Source organism: Camelus bactrianus, chromosome 11 (genome assembly GCF_048773025.1).
Source record: "Camelus bactrianus isolate YW-2024 breed Bactrian camel chromosome 11, ASM4877302v1, whole genome shotgun sequence".
Lineage (NCBI taxonomy): Eukaryota > Metazoa > Chordata > Mammalia > Artiodactyla > Camelidae > Camelus > Camelus bactrianus.
The window spans coordinates 24,663,183-24,687,176 of record NC_133549.1 but is presented as its reverse complement, the minus strand read 5'-3'; the positions used below and the strand labels follow the sequence as shown (position 1 = coordinate 24,687,176).

The window sequence follows — 23,994 nt, the reverse complement described above, 5'->3', positions numbered from 1 at the left end:
CTGGGGCCCCAGGAGCTCTGAGGTCTTTGGGAACTCAAAGCCCTGGTGAGGTGGTGAGGTTTCCTGTGGGCTTTTCCCTGACGCCAGCAGCCCGGGGAGTATTTGGAAGCAGCCCTGTCGAGGCTTGTGTGGTGATTCTCTGCCTTCACCCCTAGGCCTGCATCAGTTCCCGGCTACCTTCGGGCCAGATGCCACCTACAGCCCTGTTTGAAGTGGCTGAAGAGTGACACCTCCGGGCCCAGGGGCTGCTTTGTTGGCAGAGGGTCCTTTTCCTGCTGGGCTGGCTGCTGGAGCCAGAGGAGCTGACGCCACTGATTGTGAAGTTCAGAACTGGGGTCTCTTTGGCGGGTATCGAGGGGCCTGGGCCCTTCAGGCAGGAGTCCTGGGAGCTGCTGGGCCGGCTCTGGTCCCCGCAGGCCTGTCTCTCAGAACTTGGTCTGCTGTGTGGGGGGTCTGCTGGGCTGACTTCTCTGAGCCAGGAGGGTCCAGGCGGCCCCAGGGACGATGGCGAGGGAGGGGAGTGGTGTGTCAGGCGTGACTCATGCCCCCTGTTCAGCCAGTTCGCCTCAGACAACCTGACTGTCAGAAGACGGCGCTGACTCAGCCGCCTGAGCCCGTCCAGAAGTGAATCAGATAACACGGAGCCTGGGCTGGAGCGGCCGCCCATCTCCTGGAGTCCGTCACTCATCCTTGTAAAGTAACGGGAGCCTGGAATGCGGCTTGCAGTACCATAGCTACCCACGTATTTTGTTTCTGTATTTTTCCATTTCGAATTCCCCCGACTCCCTCCGTCCGGGTCCCGGTCGTTTTGTGGTTTGTCCTCTTTCCCTCACCGAACCGTCAGGGCTGCCCAGAGGCCACAGCCCCTGACGATTTTTATGAGGCTTCTATTACCGTATTGATTTGTAACCATTTTGAGGGGGATGTGAATCAATATTTCATTAGGTGATGTCAGTCCAGACGCTGGCGTGGAGGCCGGCCTCTTTGCTCTGGGCCAGCCTTTGTCCCGGGGCTCCCGGGGACGCGGCTCCTGCGTGTTCCAATGGCAGCTTCTCGTGGAATGTGAAAACATTTCAGTTCCCCAAACTATCAAAACCGGAGCCCTGTGTGTTCTCTGGCCCCTTTTCAAGAACTTCGTTGATTGTTAAGGAAATTCTTTGGCGATGTTTTTCTCTTAATATGGTAATGCTTTTTTTTTTTTTCACTTTGGCAGTCTCTCTTCAGGGAATTAGACTAAGATGATCCTTTATGGTTCTGACCAAGCAGTTCCCAGCTTGTGGGGACTGAATTTGTAGGTGCCCCGCTGGGAGTGTCTCCTGTCCCTTTCACTGAACGGGGAGGGCATACATCGGTTCCATTTGCCAGGTTAGTGAGTGTGTAGCCACGTGTTGGGGTCCAGGGTTGGTTAACTGTGGCTGCAGGCCAAATCTGGGCCCCCATCTTTTTTTGTAAATAAAGTTTTATTGAAACACGGCTATGCCTATTTGCTTATGTAAAGTCTATGGCTGCTTTTGCTGACAGCAGCAGAGTTGAATAGTTGGGATGGAGACCACATGGCCCGTGAAGCCAAAAGCACTTACTTTTTGGCCTTTCCCAGAAAAAGTTTGCCAACCCTGGTGTGAGATGATTAACACCTTATTCTAGAGGAGCCGAATGTGCTTGGAGCCAAAGATGCTCTTAAGACCCAGGTGAGGTGAAGCATGAGGTGACCCCAGGGGGAAGGGCAGGGAAGCTGCCCTCGTGTTCTTGCTCTTGGGAGACTGTGCTTCTTTGCTGAAGAAGAGGCTTCGGTCTTGCCGGATGAAGCACAGAGAGGCCTAGTTTTGACCCATTTCTCTGTGATATCTGTAGAGAGGAATTTTGTGAATTCCAAGATGTTTTGCAAATGACTATCCAATTTTCAATCCTGATGATCTGTTAAGGTCTCGTTTGTTTTTTCTTTCAGTTATTCCTTATCCATTCACGGAGTCTGTAAATATTTACTGCGTATTTATTTGGCCAAACACTGTGTTAGGTACTGAGGATGTACAGTACCTACATCCATGGGCAAAAGCCACAGAGCTTATGGTCTAGTGCGGGAAACAGGTCAACTAGGGTAAATGTGGTGGTGGGTACAAGGAAGGAACAAATGGAAGGAGCGGTAGGAGGCACTGGGGGCTGGGGAGCCCTCCGATGCTAGTGTAGGCGGGGAAGCTTATCTGAGCAGGTGACGTCAAGGCTGAGACATGAAGGACAGGTAGAGCCAGCCAAAGGGAAGATCAGGGGACTAGAGTTGCTTAGTTTTTCCTTTTCTGCTCAGTCTGAGGACCTGGACCTTGGGCCTAATGTAAACTTATTTCCCAGTGAGTTCATTAGGGTCCCCCAGAACACAAGCTTATCCTTGGGATTAGCTGATTCCTCTGCGTATTGTCTACGCCCCTTGTTGGCTTTGGTTCTTTGAGGTTCCTGGCTGTGCTCTGGAAAGCTCCAATTTCTTATGTAGTTTATCTCCTGAGAGTCTAGAGGTGCACAGGGTTCATAATGAGCTGGTCACCTTTCATTCATGGCAGGATGGGGGCAGTTTCCCAAAATGGGTTTTCTAAAACCATCCAGACCACCTTCTATGGTGAGGCAAAAATAAGGCCTTCTGGTGAATTGAGGACCGATTGTTCTAATAAATGTGCTAATTAACAGGTCACTCTTGTTCAGTAGGGCCCCAGAATCTGATAACGAGAACATGTGACTCATGGTTTTTCCCTCTTTGCCTTGGCTGCCAAGCAGCTCATAGAAACTGTTGGCCCTGTGGCTAGAATATTCTCTATGCCCCATTTTATGTTGTGAATATATATGAATTAACTTATTGTAATAAGCCCTGTGTCATTGACCATCTCAAGTTATTTTTACATAGAGGAGGTTATACATCTTTAAAATTTTTTTTTTTAAAGAATGATACATCCTGGACAACTTCCCTGCATATGGACCACACGGGCTCTAAGCGGTTGTAGGGGAGCAGCGTGAGGGGAGCCACTGCGCCTTCAATTCAGTTCCGCACATACTGAGTGGCTGCCATGTGTTGAGCACTGAGCCTACCAAACACAGTGAGACCGTGGCCCTTCCCTTTGGGGAGCTGGTGGGTATAAGTTGCCCCTTTGTCCACCTAAGCCCTGAGCCTGCAACTTTACAGATGCCTGAAAACCAGGCTGCATCCAGAGTCAGTTAGCTGCCGTCCTTGGCTAACCCCAGATATTGGACTAATCCTCCTTTTGAGATTCTGATGGCTCTTTTAAGATCTGGTTTGTTTATTCTTTCATTTATTCACTTTCACATCCGTTGATTTTCATAAACATTTCTTGGCCAAACAACGTTGTAGCAGCAGTGGCCAACTTGAAGTCGCGGATAAAAGTAGAAGGCTGACGTCCGGAGAGGACCAGAGTCACACTTGATGAGACAGTGCTTTTCCTCCTGCAGATGCCACCGAATATATACAGTCACTGGCCGCTGGGCTCCCGTATAGAACTGTTGATATTTTATGGTTTAAATAACAAGCATACGGGAATAGAAATGCCGGTGTTTCTTGATACAGCTTAAAGGGGAGTAAATATTCTGGTGGTTTTTGTAAACTGGGGAGGAAGTGTGTCTTATTTGCTCTTTCTCTTTTGTTTTTGTGCAACCGTCACTCCCTGTTCTTTTTCTCTCTTTGCTTCCATCTCCCCCACTTCTCTTCTCTCTCCCACTTGAATCACGGCCCCACCACCCTCCCATTCTTCCCACGTCTTCCCTTCCTCCCCTCCCTGTATGGCAACTAGAGAAGTCACTCTGGGGCAACGGGTGCTGGTAACTCTTGATGACACCGTTCTTCTGAGCTCTGTGTGTGTTGTGATCTCCGTGCCGTGTAGGAGAGCCGTCCCGCCCTGGCCCCTCGGCTCACCTGCTCACTGCAGCCACCCTCCCTTGGTTGTGCCCTTGACCTTGTCATCACTGATCTCCACCTTCTCTGATCTGAATCCCAAGCATCTCATTCTTGGTCCATCACCTTCTCACCAGGCCTGGCTGCTTGGTGGGCATGTGACCCCAGCACTCACAGGCCCTGTGCTCAGAAGGGAACCCGCTTGACGGTTTAATTCTCTGAGGTCTCCGTTTTAATTTTATCTTTGAATTTGTGTTTTGTAAGTGAATTTGCTGAGACAGTAGAGTGTGTGCTGGGGGCTTGGAGCCCTCCCCAGGATGGGTTCTTGGCTTCCCTGCTCCCCAGTGCCTGGGACCCCTGGCTACACACAACGATCACTGCCACCCTCTTCCCCCAGGGAGTGCAGGCACAGGAAAAGTCGGATTTGAGTGCAAACACCCTATGGCATTTGGGGCAGCAGATAGTGGCAGGGCTCAGGTGGATGATGCCACAGGGCATTTTCCCAGCAACGAGGCAGGGACAAGCCTCTCCCACCCCATCCAGGGGCCTAGTGCATCCTGGTGCAGAAGGAAGTTGCAGTGCCCTTGGGGGTCATCCATCCTCTGTGAGTTGGGACAGTGGGCCCTTGGGATGGGAAGATGCCTGGCTTGACTTCCCTGCCCCTGATCGGGCACAGTGCATGGGTCTGTCCAGGAGCTGGTGAGCAGAGCCCTGAGTCTGAGGCCCCTGGGTCTGCATTCCCTCCATGAATGTGTTTGTGCCCCAGGGAGCATGACACCAACCAGCAGATGAAAACATCAGGACGGATCAAGAGAGAGAATGTGGAAGAAAAGAAAAAGCTTTGTATTTTAGTTCCTTTAATGGTACTTTTTATGCACTTTATGAACAAGGGGTCTATACTTTCATTTTGTCCTGGGCCCTGCAAATTATGTAGCAGATTTCTAGTTCGTCTGGGTCCACTGATCTGCCCACCTTTCCACAGCCCCTCGCGAGCTCATGTCCCTCCTCGCCCAGACTGATCTCTGTCTCTCAGGTCAGTCTTAGATGCTCACAGCCTCCTGAAGTCCTCCGAGGTCTAGTTTGTTGTACCTTAGGAAGCATGCAAGTTCAATGGGTCTGCTTGCTGAGTAGGGGGCACGTGCTGTTTTCCCCCACTGTATATATTTCTTTTTTTTTTTTTAAAGAAAATGAAATGTTAGCATAACTCTTTCCAGAAGACGCGCTGAATCACTTAGCTGAGTCTCAGCCAGTTACTGCAACATTAGCCTTTGAAGCAAATTTCAGCCAGCACCCAGGGCCAGCCTGGGAGCCCCAGCCCCTTGAAAATGTGTGTGCCAGGCAGCTGGCAAAGACAGTGGCGTCTGCAGATTGAACAACAAAAATATTTTTGTAACAGGAGCACTTTATACTTTGCAAGGAAGAGAAAGAGCAGTGGACTTGCATCATGAGGTTAAAAAAAAAAAGCTGCCAATTTTTCTTCTAGTTTTATTGGTCTGTTTTATTGCTCCTCTCTCCCGGTTCCAGGGAGTGAGGTTGCGATGAGAGGAGGGCTCAGGGCTGTGAGACAAAAGCCAGGGTGGCCAGAAGCTGAGATGTTGATGGGTCATGGCTTTTAGGTCCTCTCTAGATGATTACCGGCTGAGCCAGCGCCTGGAGGATTCCAGGAGTCCCCTCTCCTCTTGCAGCTGTAAGAGTTTGCAGGGATCAGCTGACCCCGTTGCGGAGTTGTATGGAAAGAGGTTTATTAAGGACTCAGGGGCCTGTTTTGATCTGACCAGTTTAACCATTTTCTGCTAATAGGGTTTTTGGGAAATCTACCAGGTCTTCTGGAGAGATCCCTCACTGTCAGAGCTGCGATGACCCCGACTTTAAAAGCGGTAAAACTGAGACCCAGAGAAGTTGTCAAGTGGCCCAAGGTCAGAGTGAGTTAATTCAGATGTCCTGCTCCTTGGGACTGGGCGCCCCCAGGCTACGTGGCAGCCACGGTGGTGTGTATGTGTGTATGTGTGTGTGAATGTGTGCAGGTGTGTATATTTTGTCTGTGTCTTCACTTCTGCACTGCCCTTTGTTGACGCTGGAGAATAAGCCAGAAGGACCCGTCAGCCGGGGGCCTTACTCAGCACTATGGTTTCTTCCCTGCGGGCATCAGCAGCTGTGACGCACCTTTGGGGGAGCCCAGGCCACACAGAGAGCCGGTGAAGCCGCCAGTGCCACAGAGGCCTGCCTCCCCCACCCCAGCCGGGGCTTGTCTGAGGATATTTCAGGCTCCCATCGGGAGAAAGAGCGTGGCCGGGGCTCCCACCCTGAGGACTTACCAACTCAGCTTCCTCTGACTGGCCTGTCTGGATTTTCCTTCATCTCCGCCGTGACCCTGGTGTGTCCTCTCTGCGGCTGTCTCCCACCCCGTGGAAAGGTCTGGCACAGAGCAGCTCTTTTTTGATGGCTGGCTGCGTGCCCTGAACACCTGGGCTGTGGGCAGAGTGGGCTGGCGAGAACATGTGGAGTCTGGGTACCTCCACCACCAGCAGTGGTGGGACTGTCAGTCCCGTGTCCCACCTGCCCACGGCGCGGCTGGTTGTGAAGGCCGAGGGGGTGACAGGGCACGAGGCATGGAGGGGGTGAGAGTAAGGGAGGAGGTGCGTCTACACTGGCCAGGCCCTGCTCGGGCCGCTCGGATCTTGCGCTGACTGCCGTGTGCAGCTGTGACCATTGCTCTCCTTTGAAGCAGACTTCTCTTGCTCCCACCCCACCCCCGAAAAACCTGCATGAAGGACTTAGAGCCCTTTCGAGAGCCCTTTTGAGACCACTGGGAAAGGAACCATTTCTTCCTAGGCTTTGGTGGACTCCGATGGCGGCCTACCACGCGGCCTTCCTCCTCCCTGCTGCCGCAGCCCTGAGTTAGTTTCAGGTCCACTAGTTTTAGGTCCACTCCTGACCCCACTCCATTCCTAATTCAGGCAAGTCCCCAGAGGGCTAAGGCAGTCATGGGGGCCACAGTCCCCCTCGCCAAAGGGCAGTTGAGGGTAACCTGATGACTGGACAGTGGCCGATGACCCAGGAGGAGGACTGTGCGGGGCCCTTCTGGAGTCTCAAGCTGTTCGAAAGAGATGCAGTAGGGAGAAAGGATCTTGTTACTTCCATGGGGCATCTTCACATCCTCAGGAATGCCTGGAATGGTGGTGGCCCTCTTGTGACCGTGAGAACAGGCTGCCGTCGGTCAGATGGAAAGATGGAGGAAGCCCCTCCTTGACCTTGTCCTTGAGCCTTTGAAGTGATCAGCCCTGCCCCTACCCTACCCTTGAACAGGTGAAATTTACTCCATTTCACTTTGGGTTTTCTTTTACTTGCAGCGGGGAAAAAAAAAAACCCTAATTGATGCACCCAAAACATTTTTAGTGTTGACTTCTATATTTAGCCCTTAGGGAAGATTCTAGGCTGAGTTGCCGTTAGGGAGGGAGATGGATGTTATCTCTTTTTACTGCTCTGTGTCCTCCTGGCTTGTATGTATCCCCGCCCATCAGACAGTAAGCCTGGAGGGCACGGGTGGGTTTCATTGATCTTTTGTGTTCTCTGTGCCAGGCCCCAAATGGATGCTCAGGGGATGTTTGTTGAGAAGTTCTGTTTCATGTAGGCAGGGTTTCGTGCTGCCAGGCCCTCTGGTGGTGGTTCTTTTGTTTGTTGTAATCTAAACGAATGGTGAGAGCCTTCTTTACTCATGCTGTGCGCCAACCTCTTCTAAGTTTTTGCAGTAAATCCATCACACAGTTAGTATCCTGCCTACAGCTCGTGTTTAGTAACCTAACACGGACATGGTATGTCTGGAGTCCACACGCAGGACGTCTGACAACCTCATCTGGGCTGTTTCTCCCTCGACCAGGGTGGCGTGACCGACAACCCGGGTGCTCAGGGGATCCGGGTTCCCTTCCAGGCCCTCTTGTTGGCTGTTCCGTGAGGCTGTGTGTTTAGTACAAGTGAGCCACTTGCAGGCTGAGGTGGGTGTGCATTTTAGCCTAGACTTCCCCTCTCCCCTGCTGGCCTCCCAGGCTCTTCCCTCTCTTGAGCAAGAGCCCGACCTTGAAAACTGGCAGTGTGGTGGATTCACCTTGGGATGCCCTTTGTCCTGGAAGGACTGGGCCAGCATGAGCTACAGGCTCTCCTGGTGAGGCTCCGGGAGCCTCGGGGTTTAGCTTCTGCCCCCGGGAGCTCTTTCACGTCGCTGCTTTGCTGCATCCCCTGCCCCCGCTCCCCTGCAGTGGCTGGAGAACCTGAGGTGATGCATGCACGTGCCCGTTCTTCCTCCTCCCCCGTTGTTCCTCCCATCTGCCAAATGGAGGATGGATGTCTGCACTCTTCCTTTGTAGGCGAACTGCAAGGCTCCAGCGAGATGCTGAGATGTGGGAAGTGGCTGTCAGGAGAGGGGCTGGCGTCTCCATGATGGCCTGTGGCCTGGCCGCTTCAGAGGGAGACTCAGACAGAGTGTCTGCAGCCGGAGCCTTGAGACGGCTTTGATGTGGGTGGCGCGGGAACCAGCCTGCGGATGGCGGTGCAGGGTTAAAGCAGGAACGCATGGCCCCGGCGTTTCCCATCCACGGATCAAGGCTGAGGCGTGCCTTGGCGCTTCCAGCCATATCTGCATTTCATCTCCCCCAGGTCCCCTCATGGAGCATGTGTCTAGACAGCTCTGGAATAACATGCTCAATTACCAAGTAGGAATTTGGCCAGCGGAGGTATAGCTGCGCTGAGCAGACAGGCCGGAGGTGAGGACAGAGGCTCAGGATGAGCCCCACCTGGACCTGGAACAGGCTGGAGAGCCTGACATCACGGGGCCGGCCGGCACCTGGGGGGAGCAGGGGCCAGACGGCTCCCATAAGGCATTTTGACCTCACGAAGAGCCGTAAATCTGGCCTGGCCCACACCTCTGTCCCACGTGACTCCCTTGTAACGATTTCTGCCTACAACCAGAATTCCAGGTTAACACTTACAAGCAGAGAGGTGGGGGGCCTGTTCTCTTGTTTAGCCAAGCTGCTTATGAGCCTCGAGGAGTCACTACTCCTCTGAGCCTCACACATCCGTACAATGCGGGGAAACACGCCCCAACTGCCCGGGTGGTCATGGAAGTGCTTTGTCACCTGGGAGGTCAGAGATCATCCCTTTCACACCAATCCAGGCTCATGTTCTAGGAATCCCGCCTTGATGTGTGTCCACTTGCTGATTTCTGTCTTAACGATTGTCCTTCAGAATCTATGAGACGTTTGAATGAATAAAAACTTAAACTTGCTGTTGCCATCGGTGCAGGTTTGGCTAAATGACCACCTGTGATCCGAATTTCCTCCCCTTGTGTTCAAGCGAGGACTGGTTCTCTAGGAGACTCTGGGCTCTTATCACTGGTGTCCGCTCATCCAACCCTGCCTGGTCACTTCAGTGTGGACGACTTCACTGCGCCGAGCCAAGCTTGTCCACAGGGTTCTCTGGGCTCGTTACTGGTCGCAGGCTTGGCCCTCCCACAGCTGAATGACATGCAGGCCCTCGGGGTTCTCCTCCCCTCCTGGGGGTCTCTCTGTCCTCACAGCTTCTGCTTCCCCAAGAGCTTCTGTCTTCTCTCCACATCCCCTGGGCCTGAGCTCAGACTTGGAAGAGAGGAGTTCCAGAGGGAACTGTCTTTAGGCCCCTCTGCCTTCTAAACCCCCTGAGAGACGAGGGCCTGGCTCTGGCCCCCTTCCTGGGGGGAGGAGGTGGAGTGGCAGGCCAGGGAATTGAGACCTCCACAATGAGTCCTGCCATGTAACTTTCTCATGTGCTTCCAGCTTGTGGCTGAGCTGATGTGGGCTGGGCCCACCTTTTTGGGTTTGAACTTGACCTCTTGTCTTGAAGTTGGTGGAAAGCAACTAATCCTGGGCAGCCTGGCAGATCCTGCCCAGGAGACTTCACCTCTGCGTCCCATGCCCACCCCTCAAGCCCAGCCCTGAAGGCCATTCCTGGGCCCTGAAGGAACGGCAGTGTCCATGGTGGGCCTCCCCCAGAGTGGCCAAGTGCACATCGCCAGCCCTGACTCCTGCCCATCCACCCACTGTGCCTGTTGGATGAAGTCATTCTTGGCAAGGGCGGCTGGCGCTGGCCCAGGGTAAACAGGCTGGGCTGAGCTCATTGGCGTGCTGCTGGACTCTGATGAGCTCGGGGAGGGGGAGCTGCAGGCCTCCCCTTCTAGAGCAGCCCTACGTGCTTCAGCCTCAGGTGACTCCCAAGGGCGAAGTGTCACTGTCAGGGCAGACCTGAGCCGCCAGTCTTCTCCTGAGTGGAGGGCTGGATGACATGGACTAGCTGGCAGGAGTTTAGTTGGTGGGGTTCCCCCCACTGAGTCTGCACAGACCCCAATGTTAATAACAATAACCAACACACCTGATGCTTACCTGTCCCACTTACATGATGCTTGGTGGAGCCAGGTGTCAATCAAAGAGCTGCTCAGATCTTAAGTCACTTAATTCTCACAACAAACTGATGAGGAAAGTGTGCTAAATTATACCTGTTTTCCAGATGAGAACACTGAGAGAGGTTGGAAGCTCAGGCCCAGAGCTAATCAGGCCACCTGGCTCCGGGTCAGTGTGCTTGACCGTGGTGCTCTCCTGGGAGGTCTCCCTGTCTGTGATTTGAGGGGCAATCCTCTTATGCAGCCCCCTAAAGTTTTAGGTCTTGGATCCTTCCTTCAACATCCCTTCTTCCTCCATGAGTTTGACTCAACATGTTCCTGACCAGCATCTTCCTTACTGGGGACCGCAGGGGATCTTTGTGGCTTGGTATCGTGTAGTGGATGAGAGAATCTGGGTTCAGGGTTGCTGTTTTAAGTCCCTGGCCTATCACAAGTCACTCAGTTGCTTGGAGACTCCATTTCCTCATCTGTTAAATGGGCCCACCTCATGAGCTGGTGTCTGCTCCACCCCCAGCAGAGGGGATGCTGAGCTCCACCCACCCCACCCTCCCAGCCCCCTCTCCTCTTTCCTTCTTTTTTCGAGGCAGACAAACATGAAGATGCTTGTAATTAGCATGAGGCCTGGGCTAGGTCTTTGCTTTCTGGGCTGGCCCTCATTGTTCAGAGCAGCTGCTCATTTTGACTTGGGAAACAAAGGTGAAAGGAACTTGGTTTGCTTTGCTCCAGGGAGGAAGGGAGGGAGGAGAGCCTAGAGCCTTCGGATGGCAGCCCTGCTCTCCTCAGCCCTGGTGATGCGAGCTGGCTTTCTTTTGTCAGTTTGGGTCTGAACACTAGTTTGGGGCTCCTGACTGCCTGGCTGCCATAGGACACTGGGGATACATCAGGCTTTGTTGGGTTAATCAGCCCACTTGGGCCCAGAGCAGAGGGGGTTGATGGAAGACTGTTCCTGGTGAGGAGAGGGCCCATCTCTTGGGTCTTGGCATCTCAGGGCTCTGGATGCCTTGCTGCCCCCAGCCCCATCCCTGCCCCTGCCCAGGACGGCATGTGCTCAGCACAGAGATGCACCGGACTGAGTCAGGGCAGCTCCGAGCCTGCACAACTCCCGCTTCTCCAGGCCCGGGACGGATGTGCCTATGATAAGTGGGGGCAAATCCAGTCTTTCCCTCCACCTGGGGGTGTGGGCTCCGGGTCCTCCCTGGGACTTGACTCTCTGAGACCACTGCAGTCAGGCTTGCCCCAAATCTTAAATTTGTCCCCCTGTCTCCCAGTCTCAAGGTTTGAGAGCAGGTCTGTGCTGATAGCTTCAAGATGTGCCGAGACCCTGAGTCGGCCTCCAGGGTCGTTCCCACGTCTTGGCGTGCGGCTTCAGTGCTCGCTTGACCCACAACAGCTTATGACGCGCTGATTATCTTGGGTGGGAGGGAAGTTAGTCCTCAGCCGGGAAGGGATGTGAGGCTGGACCTCGGTTTCCTACAAGGCCTGGTGAATTCTAGCGGCCCTCACTTCTTGGTGTTCCACATCTGTGCATTTATCTGTTCCATTAACTTAACCAAACGCAGCAACGCCAACCTTGTGTTTCCAGGGAAAGCTGCCCGTGCTACTGCTTGGCCGCTCCTCCGAGCTGCGGCCGGGAGAGTTCGTGGTCGCCATCGGAAGCCCGTTTTCCCTTCAAAACACAGTCACCACTGGGATTGTCAGCACCACCCAGCGCGGCGGCAAAGAGCTGGGGCTCCGGAACTCGGACATGGACTACATCCAGACTGATGCCATCATCAATGTGAGCCGGCTGCTGCCGCCCATGGGGGTCGGACGGGGTTTGGGAACCAGGAGTGGAGTCGGGATCCCCAAGGTGCTTCCAAGGGGTTCCCTTTGAACCTTTAAAGCAGACAAGGCCGAGGGCTTGTCCTCAGCCTGTTGGCAATTTCCAGGGACTCCTGTGATGGTCACTTTAGTTTGCTAGAGCCTGCAGCCTGGAGGAGCTCTCCATCCTTCCCCTACCTCAAAGGTCAGCGGCCCCTGGTCAGAACTTCTTGTGCAGCTTGGTGGCAGGAGGGACACTCACCTTGGCACAGGCTCTGTAGCCCCCAGAGGTGTTTGCACTGCTTTGGGGTACAGTCTGAGCACCAGGCCCACCCATTCAACATCTAATGAGGTCAGGGATAATCCTGCACAATCTCATCAACGGAATCTTTTTTTAAGTCACATTTTTCCACTTCAGCTGTTTCCCTGTAGGACTGACATTTCTGAAAAGCATTTCCCCTACATCTGTCCACTAAATAAGAAACACAGCGTGTTTTGTGCGTGTGCCGCCTCTAATAGGCTTTATTCCCAAACTTTCTTGTGATCTGCATGAAGTAATGAAAATAGGACAAACCTGTGGATTTCCAGTCCCAACAGCAAAGTAGGGGGTCACACAGGTTAGTGGGGCAGGGAGTTCGGATGTGAAATGCCGTGATACGGGAGCAAGTGGGCCGGAGCCTTTTGCCAAGAAAAGATGTGTTGGGTGTTTTAGGGAGTTTGTAGTTGGCCTCTGGGCTTTGAAGCAATATACAAATGTATGTGTGTATGTATGTGTAATCTCCCATTTATGGCACATCGAAAATTTTCTGAAAGTTGTTAAGGTCCTTTTTTTCCAGCAAAATATTAGGTTGACAGTAAATTGGACCATGTCATGACGTGAACTCATAACCTTTTAATTTTTGCTTAATTTCAGTATGGAAACTCTGGAGGCCCATTAGTAAACCTGGTAAGGCCTTTAAAAAGCTATGCACATGCTTTTTTTTTTTTTGCTTTCGCTTTCTTTTCTTTTCTTTTTTCGGCTGACATCTTTATTGCTTTTGGGAGGGGGTGCTCAGGAGCTTTTGGTGGGGCGGGTCTGCTTCCTCTTCACCATCACCGGCTTCTGGCTGTGCAGGATGGCTCTGGCTCTGCGGATGGCAGCCACGCGCAGATCCATGCGGATCATGTGACGGATGCTGCTGAGGGTGGCCCGAGCATTTTTGTTGGTGGTGGTCCGCACACAGAAAGTGGCTGGCTTGGGCTGGCGGGACCTCTGCTTCATCACCACCAAGACACCTTTGCCGTCGGCTGCTGGCTCCACGCCCACCGTCTTGCGGTGGATCAGTCCCTCGTAGCGGAAGGAGTTGCGGGCCTTCAGGTTATTGGGTTCGGGGCTGTACGCCTGCTTGCGCCTCTTGATGAAGAAGCTGGAGCAGTTCTGCACGACTGTCCGTTGCAGATGCGCAGACATGGCGGCAGCTCCTCTCTTTTCGGCGGCCGGAGACGGTCTTTTGCTTTCTTTTCAAACATGAGCTTACCAAAGCACATCATCAAATTCTTTTAAAGTGAAATCTGTGAAATTTAAAGTGAACGTACCGTACCTTGCAAATTACCCTTACCTTTTCTGGAAAGAGTCAGGCCTGCTGGCATTGCAATTGGAAATGTTATGCCAGTGGAATGCTTGTGTTTCAATGTGACAAGCAAATGCAGTGGAATTCAGGTCCAATCCAGGAGAAGCTAAAGGAGCTCGTCTTTATTTTGAAGGTGTCAGCAGTCCTGGCCTATCCCTGAAGGCATGTTCCTCAAATAAAGTCTCCAGGCTGCGGAGGGAGCTGGCTCGGCTCATCCACAGTCTTTGTCTTGGCTGGGAGCCCTCCCTTAAGACCTGGCTGGAACGAGGAGTTACCCGGCTCACAAAGATGTCGCCTAAGCTTATATTTAAACTCATAAGCACACAAAGGGAAGCCTTGGAATCAGACTGTCAGAGCCGAGATCACCCATCTCAACTCTCCTTTACAGGTGGTAAAATTGAGGCCCTGTTTAGCCAAGCCCAGGATAGCAGTGCCACCTGGCTGGTCCCTGGAGCTGGGGGCTGAATTCTCAGTGCTACAGGAAGTGTGGGAGGAGTGACTTACACTCTCCTGGCAGTTCCCCGTTCTAAGCCTGAGCTGAACAAACCTGCAACAATAGTGTTCGGAATAATGGTTGGATGGCGTGAGGCGAGGCTTTTATTCTGGGATCATTTCCTACGGCGTGGCGTTCACTCGACTGAGACTTTATCTTGAATCGAAGCACACCGGGTAGATTGGCTTCCTCCACAATTTAAAGCTACTCGGTGACACGCAGAGGAAATGAGACACAATGTGGCCCCTCTGCCTCCTGCCAGCCCCCGCAGTGCCCCTGAGGCTGCTCTGAGATGAGGCTTTGTTTTCCTGGTGATGGAGCGAGTCTGCCCTAAGCACCAAGGTGGTTTCTCCCTGATGTCAGCAGAGGAGTCTTAAGAGCATTAAAAATAGAGAAGCAGGAAGGTGTGGACATCACCTGAAGGACTCTGGGGGTTTTAGAAATGTATTTCTGGTCAAAGGAGCAAATATGCACTTTGAGATTGTTTGATGCTGCGCTTGCATCCTGGCGATCACCGAGGTTCCAGTCTGAAGTGGGTGTTGGGTCTTCCATTACTGAGTATGGCTTATGCTGTGCAAGTCAGGCCTTTCCATCTACGACCCAGCAGCCTCCTCCCTCCATTCCGCCCACTCTACCCCACTCGTTCTGGAAAGTAGCTCTGAGACTCCTTTCATGCAAATCCTCCATTCTCTTTGGGTGTGGAGCTTCCGGTCAACCTTCCCGGATTCAGTCAGCTGTTTCCATCTTGCTTTTCAGGATGGTGAAGTGATTGGAATTAACACACTGAAAGTGACAGCTGGAATCTCCTTTGCGATCCCATCTGATAAGATTAAAAAGTTCCTAACGGAATCCCACGACCGACAAGCCAAAGGTACAGCAAGGCCCAGGCAGTCCACAGGAGGTTTAGGCCCGGGGCTGGGCTGCCCCTTGGGGACTTGGGGCAGGGCCAAGGGCACGCTTGAAGGTCAGCCACGCTTTTCCTATCAAGAAGGAAAGGAATGCACACTGTAAGCCCCTGGTATTAGGTCATAGATGTTTGACAACTTTTGACCTACAGTCGTGACTGTTTTTTAGGGTTTGACCTAACAGGTATGGGGCATGAGCCTAGGTGATTTCTGTACATCATTTTACTGCATTATTGGTTATGTCATTTAATTCCTTTGCCCAGTCAGGTGGGAATTATTAGTCCCATTTTACTGATGAGAAAACTGAGATCCAGGAGCTCCTTCATTCCGCAAATGCTTATTGACCCGTCTGCTCGAGGTCAGGTTGGGGGTTCAGGGCTCATCAGGTTCCCTTGCAGGCGTGATGTTTACCTTCTGCCTGGAGGAGGGAGGAGGCAGGCAGGGGGCCCAGTCAGGAATTCGAATCACAACCTGAGTGCCTCCCCCGACGGCCCTGACCTTATGCTCCAAACAAGGGGGTTGGACCCCATGGCTCCTGGTGTCCCGGGCACAGCCACCAACTGGGCTGACCTTCTCTTGTCCTTTTTTTTTTCTGTCACACCAGGCAAAGCCATCACCAAGAAGAAGTATATTGGCATCCGAATGATGTCTCTCACATCCAGGTGGGTCCCAGGACCTCCGTGTCTGTCTGTGTCTTAAATTTAAAACAAACATGAACTTCAGAAGACTCTCACGGGCACCCCTGGAAGAGAAACCTTACTTTGCCTCCAGACAGCTCAGTTTCTGGTTAAAATCAAGTACCATCAGGAAAGAGAGGAGGGGCCATTAGCCTTGGCCTCTGGTTTTATCTTTTGTGTTTGTTTTGGGGTTCTGAGTGGGTCCTTCCTTCTGGAAGATTCTGCTCTCCTCTTCGAAGGCAGGCCGGGGTGCTGGGCAGTCTCCCTCCTGCTTTCCTTTCATCACTTGTTCTGTTGAAACCACATTCCGGGAGTGCCCCCAGCACCTCCCTCAGCCCCAGAGCGCCCTGCCTTTCCTGAGCTCTGCCGCCTGTGGGCTGTGCTCCTGGAATGCCGGTCAGACTCAGCATGACCGATGGCTTGTTTTCCTGAGCTGATGGAAGTTGTGGTGTGTGACTGCCAAGCTTATAGCACTGGTGTTTTAACCTTGGTGGAAAAATCTGGTGTAATCGCAGGAGTCCTGAGACCTAAGGACCTGCTTGAAACTGTGGTAGGTAAAGCTGGCAAAGAGCAGAATGTGTTAATATAGAATTAATATCTTAATTATTATAATTACTTACCTATTAATTAATTGTGAACATAGGACTGTAGTTCAGATACATATGGTGGTGCCTTTCTTAGCGCTCCAGAATGCGGGCTGATTTGCCAAGACGGCACTGTGAATCAGGTCTTGTCCTGGAACTCTGGTCTGGAGACGGAGGCGTAGGGAGGGAATACAGGCCCCAGGATCCAGGTCCCTGGGTCCTCATCCCAGATCTGCTACTCCCTGGCTTGTGACCTCGGGATGACCTGACCCCTGAGTGCCTCAGTTTCCTCCTCTCCAGGTGAGGGTAACAGTGCAGGCTTCTTGGTGTGTGGTGAGGATTGAGAGATCTCATGCGTGTCAGAACTCGGATGAATGGGTGGTGGCCGTGATCACTAGTGGTCATGGTGGTAACACCCCTTACTAATCACGTGATTGCTCTGTGCCTGGCACCGGACCAGGTCCTGGACCTAAATAATCTCATCTAATCCTCATGACAACCCCATGTCATTATCCCTGTTTTGCAGGTGAGAAAAACAAGGCACAGAGAGGTTAAGCAACTGCCCAAGATCACACAGTGGGAAAGAGGCAGAGCTGGGGTTCCAAAGCAGGCCAGCTGCTATATTGTACTGACTCCTTAAGCTACTGTCAATTAATTAGTAATAATAATGATAAAACAGTTCCCTTGCTGTTACCTAGTAAACTGTGACACTAGTCAACAGGCAATTTAAAGTGGAAGTGAAACCCTTGAGGGATTTTACCTTAGAATCAGGGACAGGAGGAGAAGCCAGGCAGGAGCCCCGTCTCAGCAGTGGAAGGCCTGTTACTTAATGTTAACACAAGTGCTTTTTCTCCTGAGCAGCAAAGCCAAAGAGCTGAAGGACCGCCACCGAGACTTCCCAGATGTGCTTTCAGGAGCGTATATCATTGAAGTAATTCCTGACACCCCCGCAGAAGCGTGAGTTCGCCGTTTTTCCCCCCTTTCCCAATACCCCTGTGTTTCCTGGAGGCAGTGGGGTGAGAGGGTGGTTCTTTTCATATCAGCTCAGGTGACAGTGAGAATCCTTGACAAAGTGGTCAGACATCCTTGGTCAATCCTGCCGGTCAGGCCTTCCGACCTGGTTCAGCTTAGGACTCATCAGCAAAAGGGTGCTTCCTTTCTGCAGAAGTCCTCTTCATGAGCGGGTATCAGATGGAAAGAGTGAAATTGGACTTGTTATGAGTCTCCAGGATGGGCCTGGCTGAGGAAGGAGGGTTTAGGGAGAAGTGTCCCTGAGACCTTGGACAGTGATCCCACGCTAAGCTTCTGGAGGCATCTCCTCCTGAAGCCTTCTCTAATTGTCTGTTATCAGTCAGGCCATGCTTGTCCATACCCCTCAAAAAGTAACCCAGGGAACATCAAAGTACGTGAAAAGAAGTAGCTCAACTCACAGTCAGGGTTTGTTACCTGGTTTCACGCAAAGAGAGAAGTGCCAGACCAAGGAGGGGCCAGCTGACTGTTTCCAGCCATTTACAGAAAAGGTTTGCTGACCCCTGTGCTAGACCATTAAGGACCAAAACAGCTTATTTGATGCTGTCATACAGAAGAGCTTAAGTTTCAGCAACAAGAACACAAAGCGGGTGTCTCACAGTAGAACCATCAGGCCATCCCTGTGGGAGCTGCTCTGAGTTGTGACCCATCACAAGCAAGTTGGCCACCGTCATTGTAGGTGGTGGAGGCTTATATCCTCACCCACTTTGGGATCATTCTGTGATAAGGTCATGCTAGTGTTGGTAGGCATTTCTGCAATGGACATGATTGATGATTTGGCCCAAAAGCCTCAAAAGGAAATAATGCGACCCACTGGCGGTTTAAGCCATTCTCACATAAGCTAACTGCCACCCCACCCTGTTTGCTCTGGGTTTTTAGGTTGTAAACTGTGCCCCTGTTGATGTTAAAGCTGATCCCCTCTCATGGAGTTAGACCAGGAGGAATGGGAACATTACGATTGTGTTTCCCTTTGTGTTGCAGGGGTGGGCTCAAGGAAAATGATGTCATAATCAGCATCAATGGACAGTCGGTGGTCTCCGCCAATGACGTCAGCGACGTCATTAAGAAGGAAAGCACCCTCAACATGGTTGTCCGCAGGGGCAATGAAGACATTATGATCACCGTGATTCCTGAAGAAATCGACCCGTAGGCAGAGGCATGAGCTGGACTTCATGTTTCCCTCAAAGACTCTCCAGGGGACGCTGCACGATGACTCTGGGCTGGTGGCACCGGGTGCCCAAGACTTTTGACTGCTATGTTGCTTGTTCAGCAGAAACACTCTGGCCAACGAATCCTTCTTGATAGTTCGCAGGCAAAGCAAATGTAATGTTGTAGCCCCGCAGACAGAAGCTCGCCCTTCTGTATCCTATGTATGCAGTGTGCTTTTTCTTGCCAGCTTGGACTGTTCCTGCTTGGACAGTCAGCATTTGTCTCCTTTAACTGAGTCGTCATCTTAGTCCAACTAAGGCTGTTGCTATAACGTGTAGATGAGAGCAAGGTCCCATGGAAGCCAGAATGGTACTGGGCGCGTTTGTGCTTTCCTCCAGGTCAGCCCCCAGAGGAAGGAGATGCCGAGACCGCGGGAGGGTGAACGCTGGCTTCCCAAACGGCCAAAGTTGCCTCTTTTAGGAATCTCTTCAGAACTGGGAGCACAATGACTTGGAGTTTGACCTATTAAAAATACTTCGTCATACTTTGCTTTCTGGTGTCCTTCTTTCCAGGAAACAGCTGGTTGCAGTCTCTGAATTGATTGTAACGACAGCGGGCTCCTCATTAACCGCATTGTCCACGTGGGCTGAGCCCGAGGGCCTATCAGTTACTTCAGAGTCATCCTAGGGGCTCTGCCAGTGCTGTGGAAAACTGCTCAGCCACCCTGGCTTCACGGAAGGGGCCTTGAAGACGGTTGCACTTGCATCTGGAGCTTTTCAAACTAAAGAGGGGCTGTCAGCCAAGATGTCCACACGTCGTGCCGTTGGTCAGCCAAGATTTTCTGGGCCTCTGCTCTGTGCCAGGTACGGCACAGGGCTGAGTGTAGAGGGGGAAATACAGAGCGGGACCCCAGAGCTTCCGTTGAGAAATCAGGTCTCTTCCTGAAAGGGAGATGGTTCAGGAGACCAGGACAGGACCCAAGAACAGCCTTAAATCCCTAGAAAGCATAGGCTAAAGCTGATTCCAGTTGTCCTGGGCTCTGAAATAGAGCTAGACCTTAAGTCTTGGTGGGGTGGGAGCAGGGCTCCTGTACACATGCCCTTGAACAGGTGCAAGCTTAAGCAACGGTGGGCACTTCTATCTCTGTAAAAGCTTCCAGGGAAGCTGGACCCCAGAAGATGGCTGCAAAACTTAGCTGGGAAGTTTGCACAGTTCTGAGTCCCTGTGGGGAAGCACACACTGCAGGGAGGCTCTTTGCAGCAGAAGCAGACGCTGAAGGCTTTCTAAGCATCAGCAGTCAAAGGGGGACCTTGGACAGGATGGAGGTTCAGTTCTCTGGACGAGAGCTTAATCCTTCCCCGACCACTAGATCTCTCAGATCCGTTTGTAGCTGGCGAGGCCGTGGGAGGCTGAAGGCCCAAGTGAAATGGAGGCGCAGCAAAGCCAAGCCCTAGTCAGTATCGATGCTCAGCCGCTGAGCAGCGCGGTTCTGTGGAACCCGGTGCACCCCTTTGCGCTCTGCTTAGATGGCCTCGTGGGGTCAGGAAGGAGTCAGCAAATCTCTTTCCTCCTGGCGCGGGTTTTGCATTCCCTCCCTCCTCACTGAAGGTGGTGACTCAGAGAACGGCTTGTGGCTTCAGGGGTTCATGCTCAGACGTTTTGCCTGCGGGCCTGCCTCTCTGGTGGTCCCCGGGGCTGAGGGGCCGCCGCAGGTGGGGAAGATATGCTGGGTGGCATTGAGGTCAGAGCAGCCCGGTCCCCGCCCATCTGTCTTCAGCCTGTCATCCGCTCGGGAGATCACAGATGGTTCTTCTGGAAGGAATCAGCCTGGCGGCTGACGGGCTTGAATTCTCCATAAACACTCAGCAGCATCTCCCGAAGGTCCACAGGACGCTGGGTGGGGTCAGAGTTTTGCCTGTGTATGTGGCAACACACAAGGCTGCAGAAAGGACAGTGTGGCATGTTGTCGGCACACGATGTGTTTGGTTTCAAGGCGGCAGTGACCTGTGGGACCCTGTGTTCTGGGGGCTGCACGTCCTAGCACCCCATACTCATCCCTTAAGCTTTCACAGGACCTCTCAAGAACAGATGTTTAATCCTGCTTTGGCCTGTGATGGAGGTTTTGTGCAACGTGAATGAGACTTAAAACCAGGGAGGCAGAGCTAAGTGGAAAGAGCATGGCTTTTGGAGCTCAAGAGGCTTGGGTTCAACTCCACTGTCTTCATTTTACTGGCTGTGTGACCTCTGAGCCACTTACTTAACCTCTCTGCCCCTGTTTTCCATCTGTAATATGGGGGTAATATTAGTATCTACTTCCTGTGACTGTTGTGGGGATTGAATGAATTAACACACAGCACATAGCAAGCACTCAATGAACACTAGCAGTATATATGTTAACTGTCTTTGAGGCTCAGTTTCTCCCTGGGTAAAATGAGGAATAATAATGTCCCCCTTGGACTGGAGTTGGGAGGGTTAACCACGATGGCATGTGGTTACAGCTGCCATTGTAGTTGTTAGTCTGCCCTCGTTCTGGTCTTCAAGGACACTCACAGTAGCTGACATCTGTTGGGTGCTTGCTGTGTGACAGACACCATGCTGAGCATCTTACCTTTATTAGCTGGTCATTCAGTCCTCAGATCAGGCAGATGCTAGCTGGTGGAGCAGCAGCTGCCCCTCTTCTCTGTCTCTGCAAAGCCCCCTCTGCTCACCGATGTATCTTCCAATCTTGGCTCCCATGGCACCCGTCCCCTGGTTCCAGCTTTTGTGAAAATTCTAGCAATGATGCTGGGTTTCGCCAGCACGTTTGCATCACTGAACCATCCCCATCCAACCCTGCCAGATGTTTTGCTAGATGCTTTGGCCAGGAGAGAGGCCCCGAGTACAGGGGTCTCTTCTCTGTGCCTTCCCGGCCCAGCTACGGGGTGTTGTGCCGGCCGGTCTGCACAGGACCCTACTCTTCTCTGGCTTTATTTCTCCACCTGAAAATTTGGAATAAGGCCCCTGTCTGGTAAGCGTGGTGAAGGGCAGCGTGTGTTTATCAGAACCTGCTCAGAGCTTGTCTCCACCCGGTTAGCACTTCAGATAGCCCATGCCTTGGAATGGTGGTGATTTGATTCGCTGGCAAGGGTACTAGGCCCATTTTGGTAAATGTCTCTGATGTCAGAGCCAGGCTCGCTGAGGTTGTGCAGAAGCCGGTGTATGTCTGGGTGAATGGGCCAGTCCAGGTTCAAGGTTACTGTGAAAGCTGCCATCATTTCTGAAGTTGTATATAGTGGGAGGAGAGGGGTCCTGGAAGGTCCCGGGCCTAGTAGCCCCACCCCTCACCTCCGGGTCAGCCCTCCTTTCCCCACTGCCTGCCTGCCTGGGTGCGGGTCTCCCCCGCTCCACAGTGCCTCCTGCAGCTTTCTCCCAGGGTCATCTTTACAGCCCATGCCACCGCCCAGCTCTCCTGCAGGGACCCCCACGCAGTTCTAAAGAATTATCGCCAGAATTGGTTCACGAGATGTGACCATTTGCCACCTGGATCTGAGAGGACCATCAGGATGCTCGCTCAGAGAGCCTCCTGGTTTTGAAAATAGTGCTGTTGGTTACACTTCTGAGAAACCCCCCTACCTTGTTCCCCACCCCAGGATGCAGTGGGCCACAGTGCACAGAAAGGAAGCTGCCTGCCAAGCACAAGGCCAGTTCTTGGAATGAAGTAATGCCCATGTGTCGGAAGCACACATCAGGAGGGCCCTGGCCTTTGCGGGTGCTGAGCCTGGTTCTGCAGGGGCTACCTGGGCCTCTGAGCCCCGTCTGTGTCCTGCCTCTGGGGCTCCTCTGGGCAGACTCACCGCTGTCCACGGCGGCTCCCACGCGGAGGCTGTGGTCCTCTGGCACTTCCAGCAAAATGTGGCTGGAGCACACATCGAGCAGAGGCCTTCCTGCCATTAGGAAGCTGTTTAATTTAGAACTTTTAAACTTAAATGTAGCTCAGTGGTAGAGCACATGTTTAGCATGAATGGGCCCTAGGTTCAGTCCCTAGTACCTCCATTAAAAAGAAAAAAAAAAGAAAAACCTTTAAAAGGTGATTGCCTCAGTGTGATGGTGCCTGCCAAGAATTAGCAAACATCAAGTGAAATAAATGCTAACAAATGTATTACTAGTTTAAAAAAAAACATAAAATGAAAAGTGACTCAGACTCTTTATGGAAACAGTTTTCTGTTAAATGTGTCTCACTGGGTTAGGGAAGATTTTGTAAATGAACTGCCTGATCCTCTTTCACCCTGTCTCCTCCTCCTCTTGTCCCTCACCATTGTTGAATCCCCCTTGTATTGACACTGAGGCACAGAGCAGTTAAGTAACCAGCCCAAAGTCACACAGCAAGGAAGAAGCTAAAGCTGCTGCATTGGAACCAGGGGTCTGGCTCCAAGCCCTCTCTCTCAACCAGGAGGCCGAGGCCGTTATCCCCTTTGGCTGATGGCTCCTGGTGACATTTGTAACTGAAGACCCACATTTCCACTGTGGTACAATTTCCCTTTGGCCCATCTCTGAAGCCGTAAAACGCTTAGCGGCCGTTTTGCGAGAATCACTTTGCCAACTAGGAAAGCTCCCACGGTTTTCCAGGCATCGCCCCCCCCAGAAAGGGTCATACATGCTGCAGGCAGGCAGAGAGAGCCTGAAGCTTGCCTGCCTCGCCTTCTCACAGGTTCCCCTGGACCCCCGGCTCTGTTAACTCCCAGGTGCCCGTCTGCCTTCGTGCCTCTTCTGCTGTGCCATCATCTCATGAGTCATTAGATCCAGAACACGGTCTGAAACGATACCCAGGGTAAGAAATGCGCTGCATCGTCGGAGGCTGGCCCCGATACTGAGCACAGAGAATACGTCCTAGGACCCTCCAGGGAGAGGAGATCACTAAACCACTTACGGGGCCTCAGACCGCATCAGAAATCCCGACAATCAGAATCCTCCACGTCTGTGGCTGTTTTCTCATTTGTCATGCTTGTCCTCTCCTCGTAAATTAACTGCACTGACATGTAACAACTGGAATTAAGAAAAGTGGAGTCTGGAGGAGTCTGAGCTGCTCTCCTGTATTAATGAAAGTAGATCAGAGGGAATGGGGATTTCGAGAGAACTCAAGACAGGCTGCTGAGTCAGGGGCTTGCCAGATCGGTTTCTACTTTTAATCTGGGTCACGCACCCATTCCTGTGACCTTTTATCCAGCACTGGTTCTGCGCCCTGTGCTGCGCTAAGGCTTTCCAGCACCGTCTCAGGGAGTTCTCAGGGTGCCTTAGTCAATCTTGCTGTCCCTCTTTTTAGAGGAGGAAACTGAAGCTCAGAGGGGCGGTGTTCCTCATTCAGTGACTGAGGTCAGAGCCCAGGGTCGAAACCAGGCTGTCTGCCTCCTGAACCTGTTCACTGGTTCCCACTGCAGGGGCTTCCGGCGCAGCCTCCCGA

At 52.4% G+C, this 23,994-nt stretch overlaps 2 protein-coding genes across 2 annotated transcripts in view; one reads left to right on the top strand and one right to left on the bottom strand.

Moving 5' to 3' along the window:
- Window positions 1-19,101, top strand: part of HTRA1 (HtrA serine peptidase 1) — a 49,487-nt gene extending 30,386 nt beyond the window's left edge. The window contains exons 4-9 of the mRNA XM_010969904.3: window positions 11,893-12,087; window positions 13,024-13,056; window positions 14,970-15,084; window positions 15,723-15,780; window positions 17,241-17,336; window positions 18,390-19,101. Of these exons, the coding sequence (XP_010968206.2) occupies window positions 11,893-12,087; window positions 13,024-13,056; window positions 14,970-15,084; window positions 15,723-15,780; window positions 17,241-17,336; window positions 18,390-18,558 (666 nt within the window). The 3' untranslated portion in view covers window positions 18,559-19,101. The remainder of the gene's footprint in view (window positions 1-11,892; window positions 12,088-13,023; window positions 13,057-14,969; window positions 15,085-15,722; window positions 15,781-17,240; window positions 17,337-18,389) is intronic.
- Window positions 13,079-14,363, bottom strand: LOC105080797 (large ribosomal subunit protein eL28-like). Its single transcript, XM_045506561.2, has one exon. It carries the CDS (start codon window positions 13,558-13,560, stop codon window positions 13,162-13,164), a length of 399 nt encoding a protein of 132 aa, XP_045362517.2. The 5' UTR covers window positions 13,561-14,363; the 3' UTR covers window positions 13,079-13,161.
- Window positions 19,102-23,994: the final 4,893 nt, after the last annotated feature.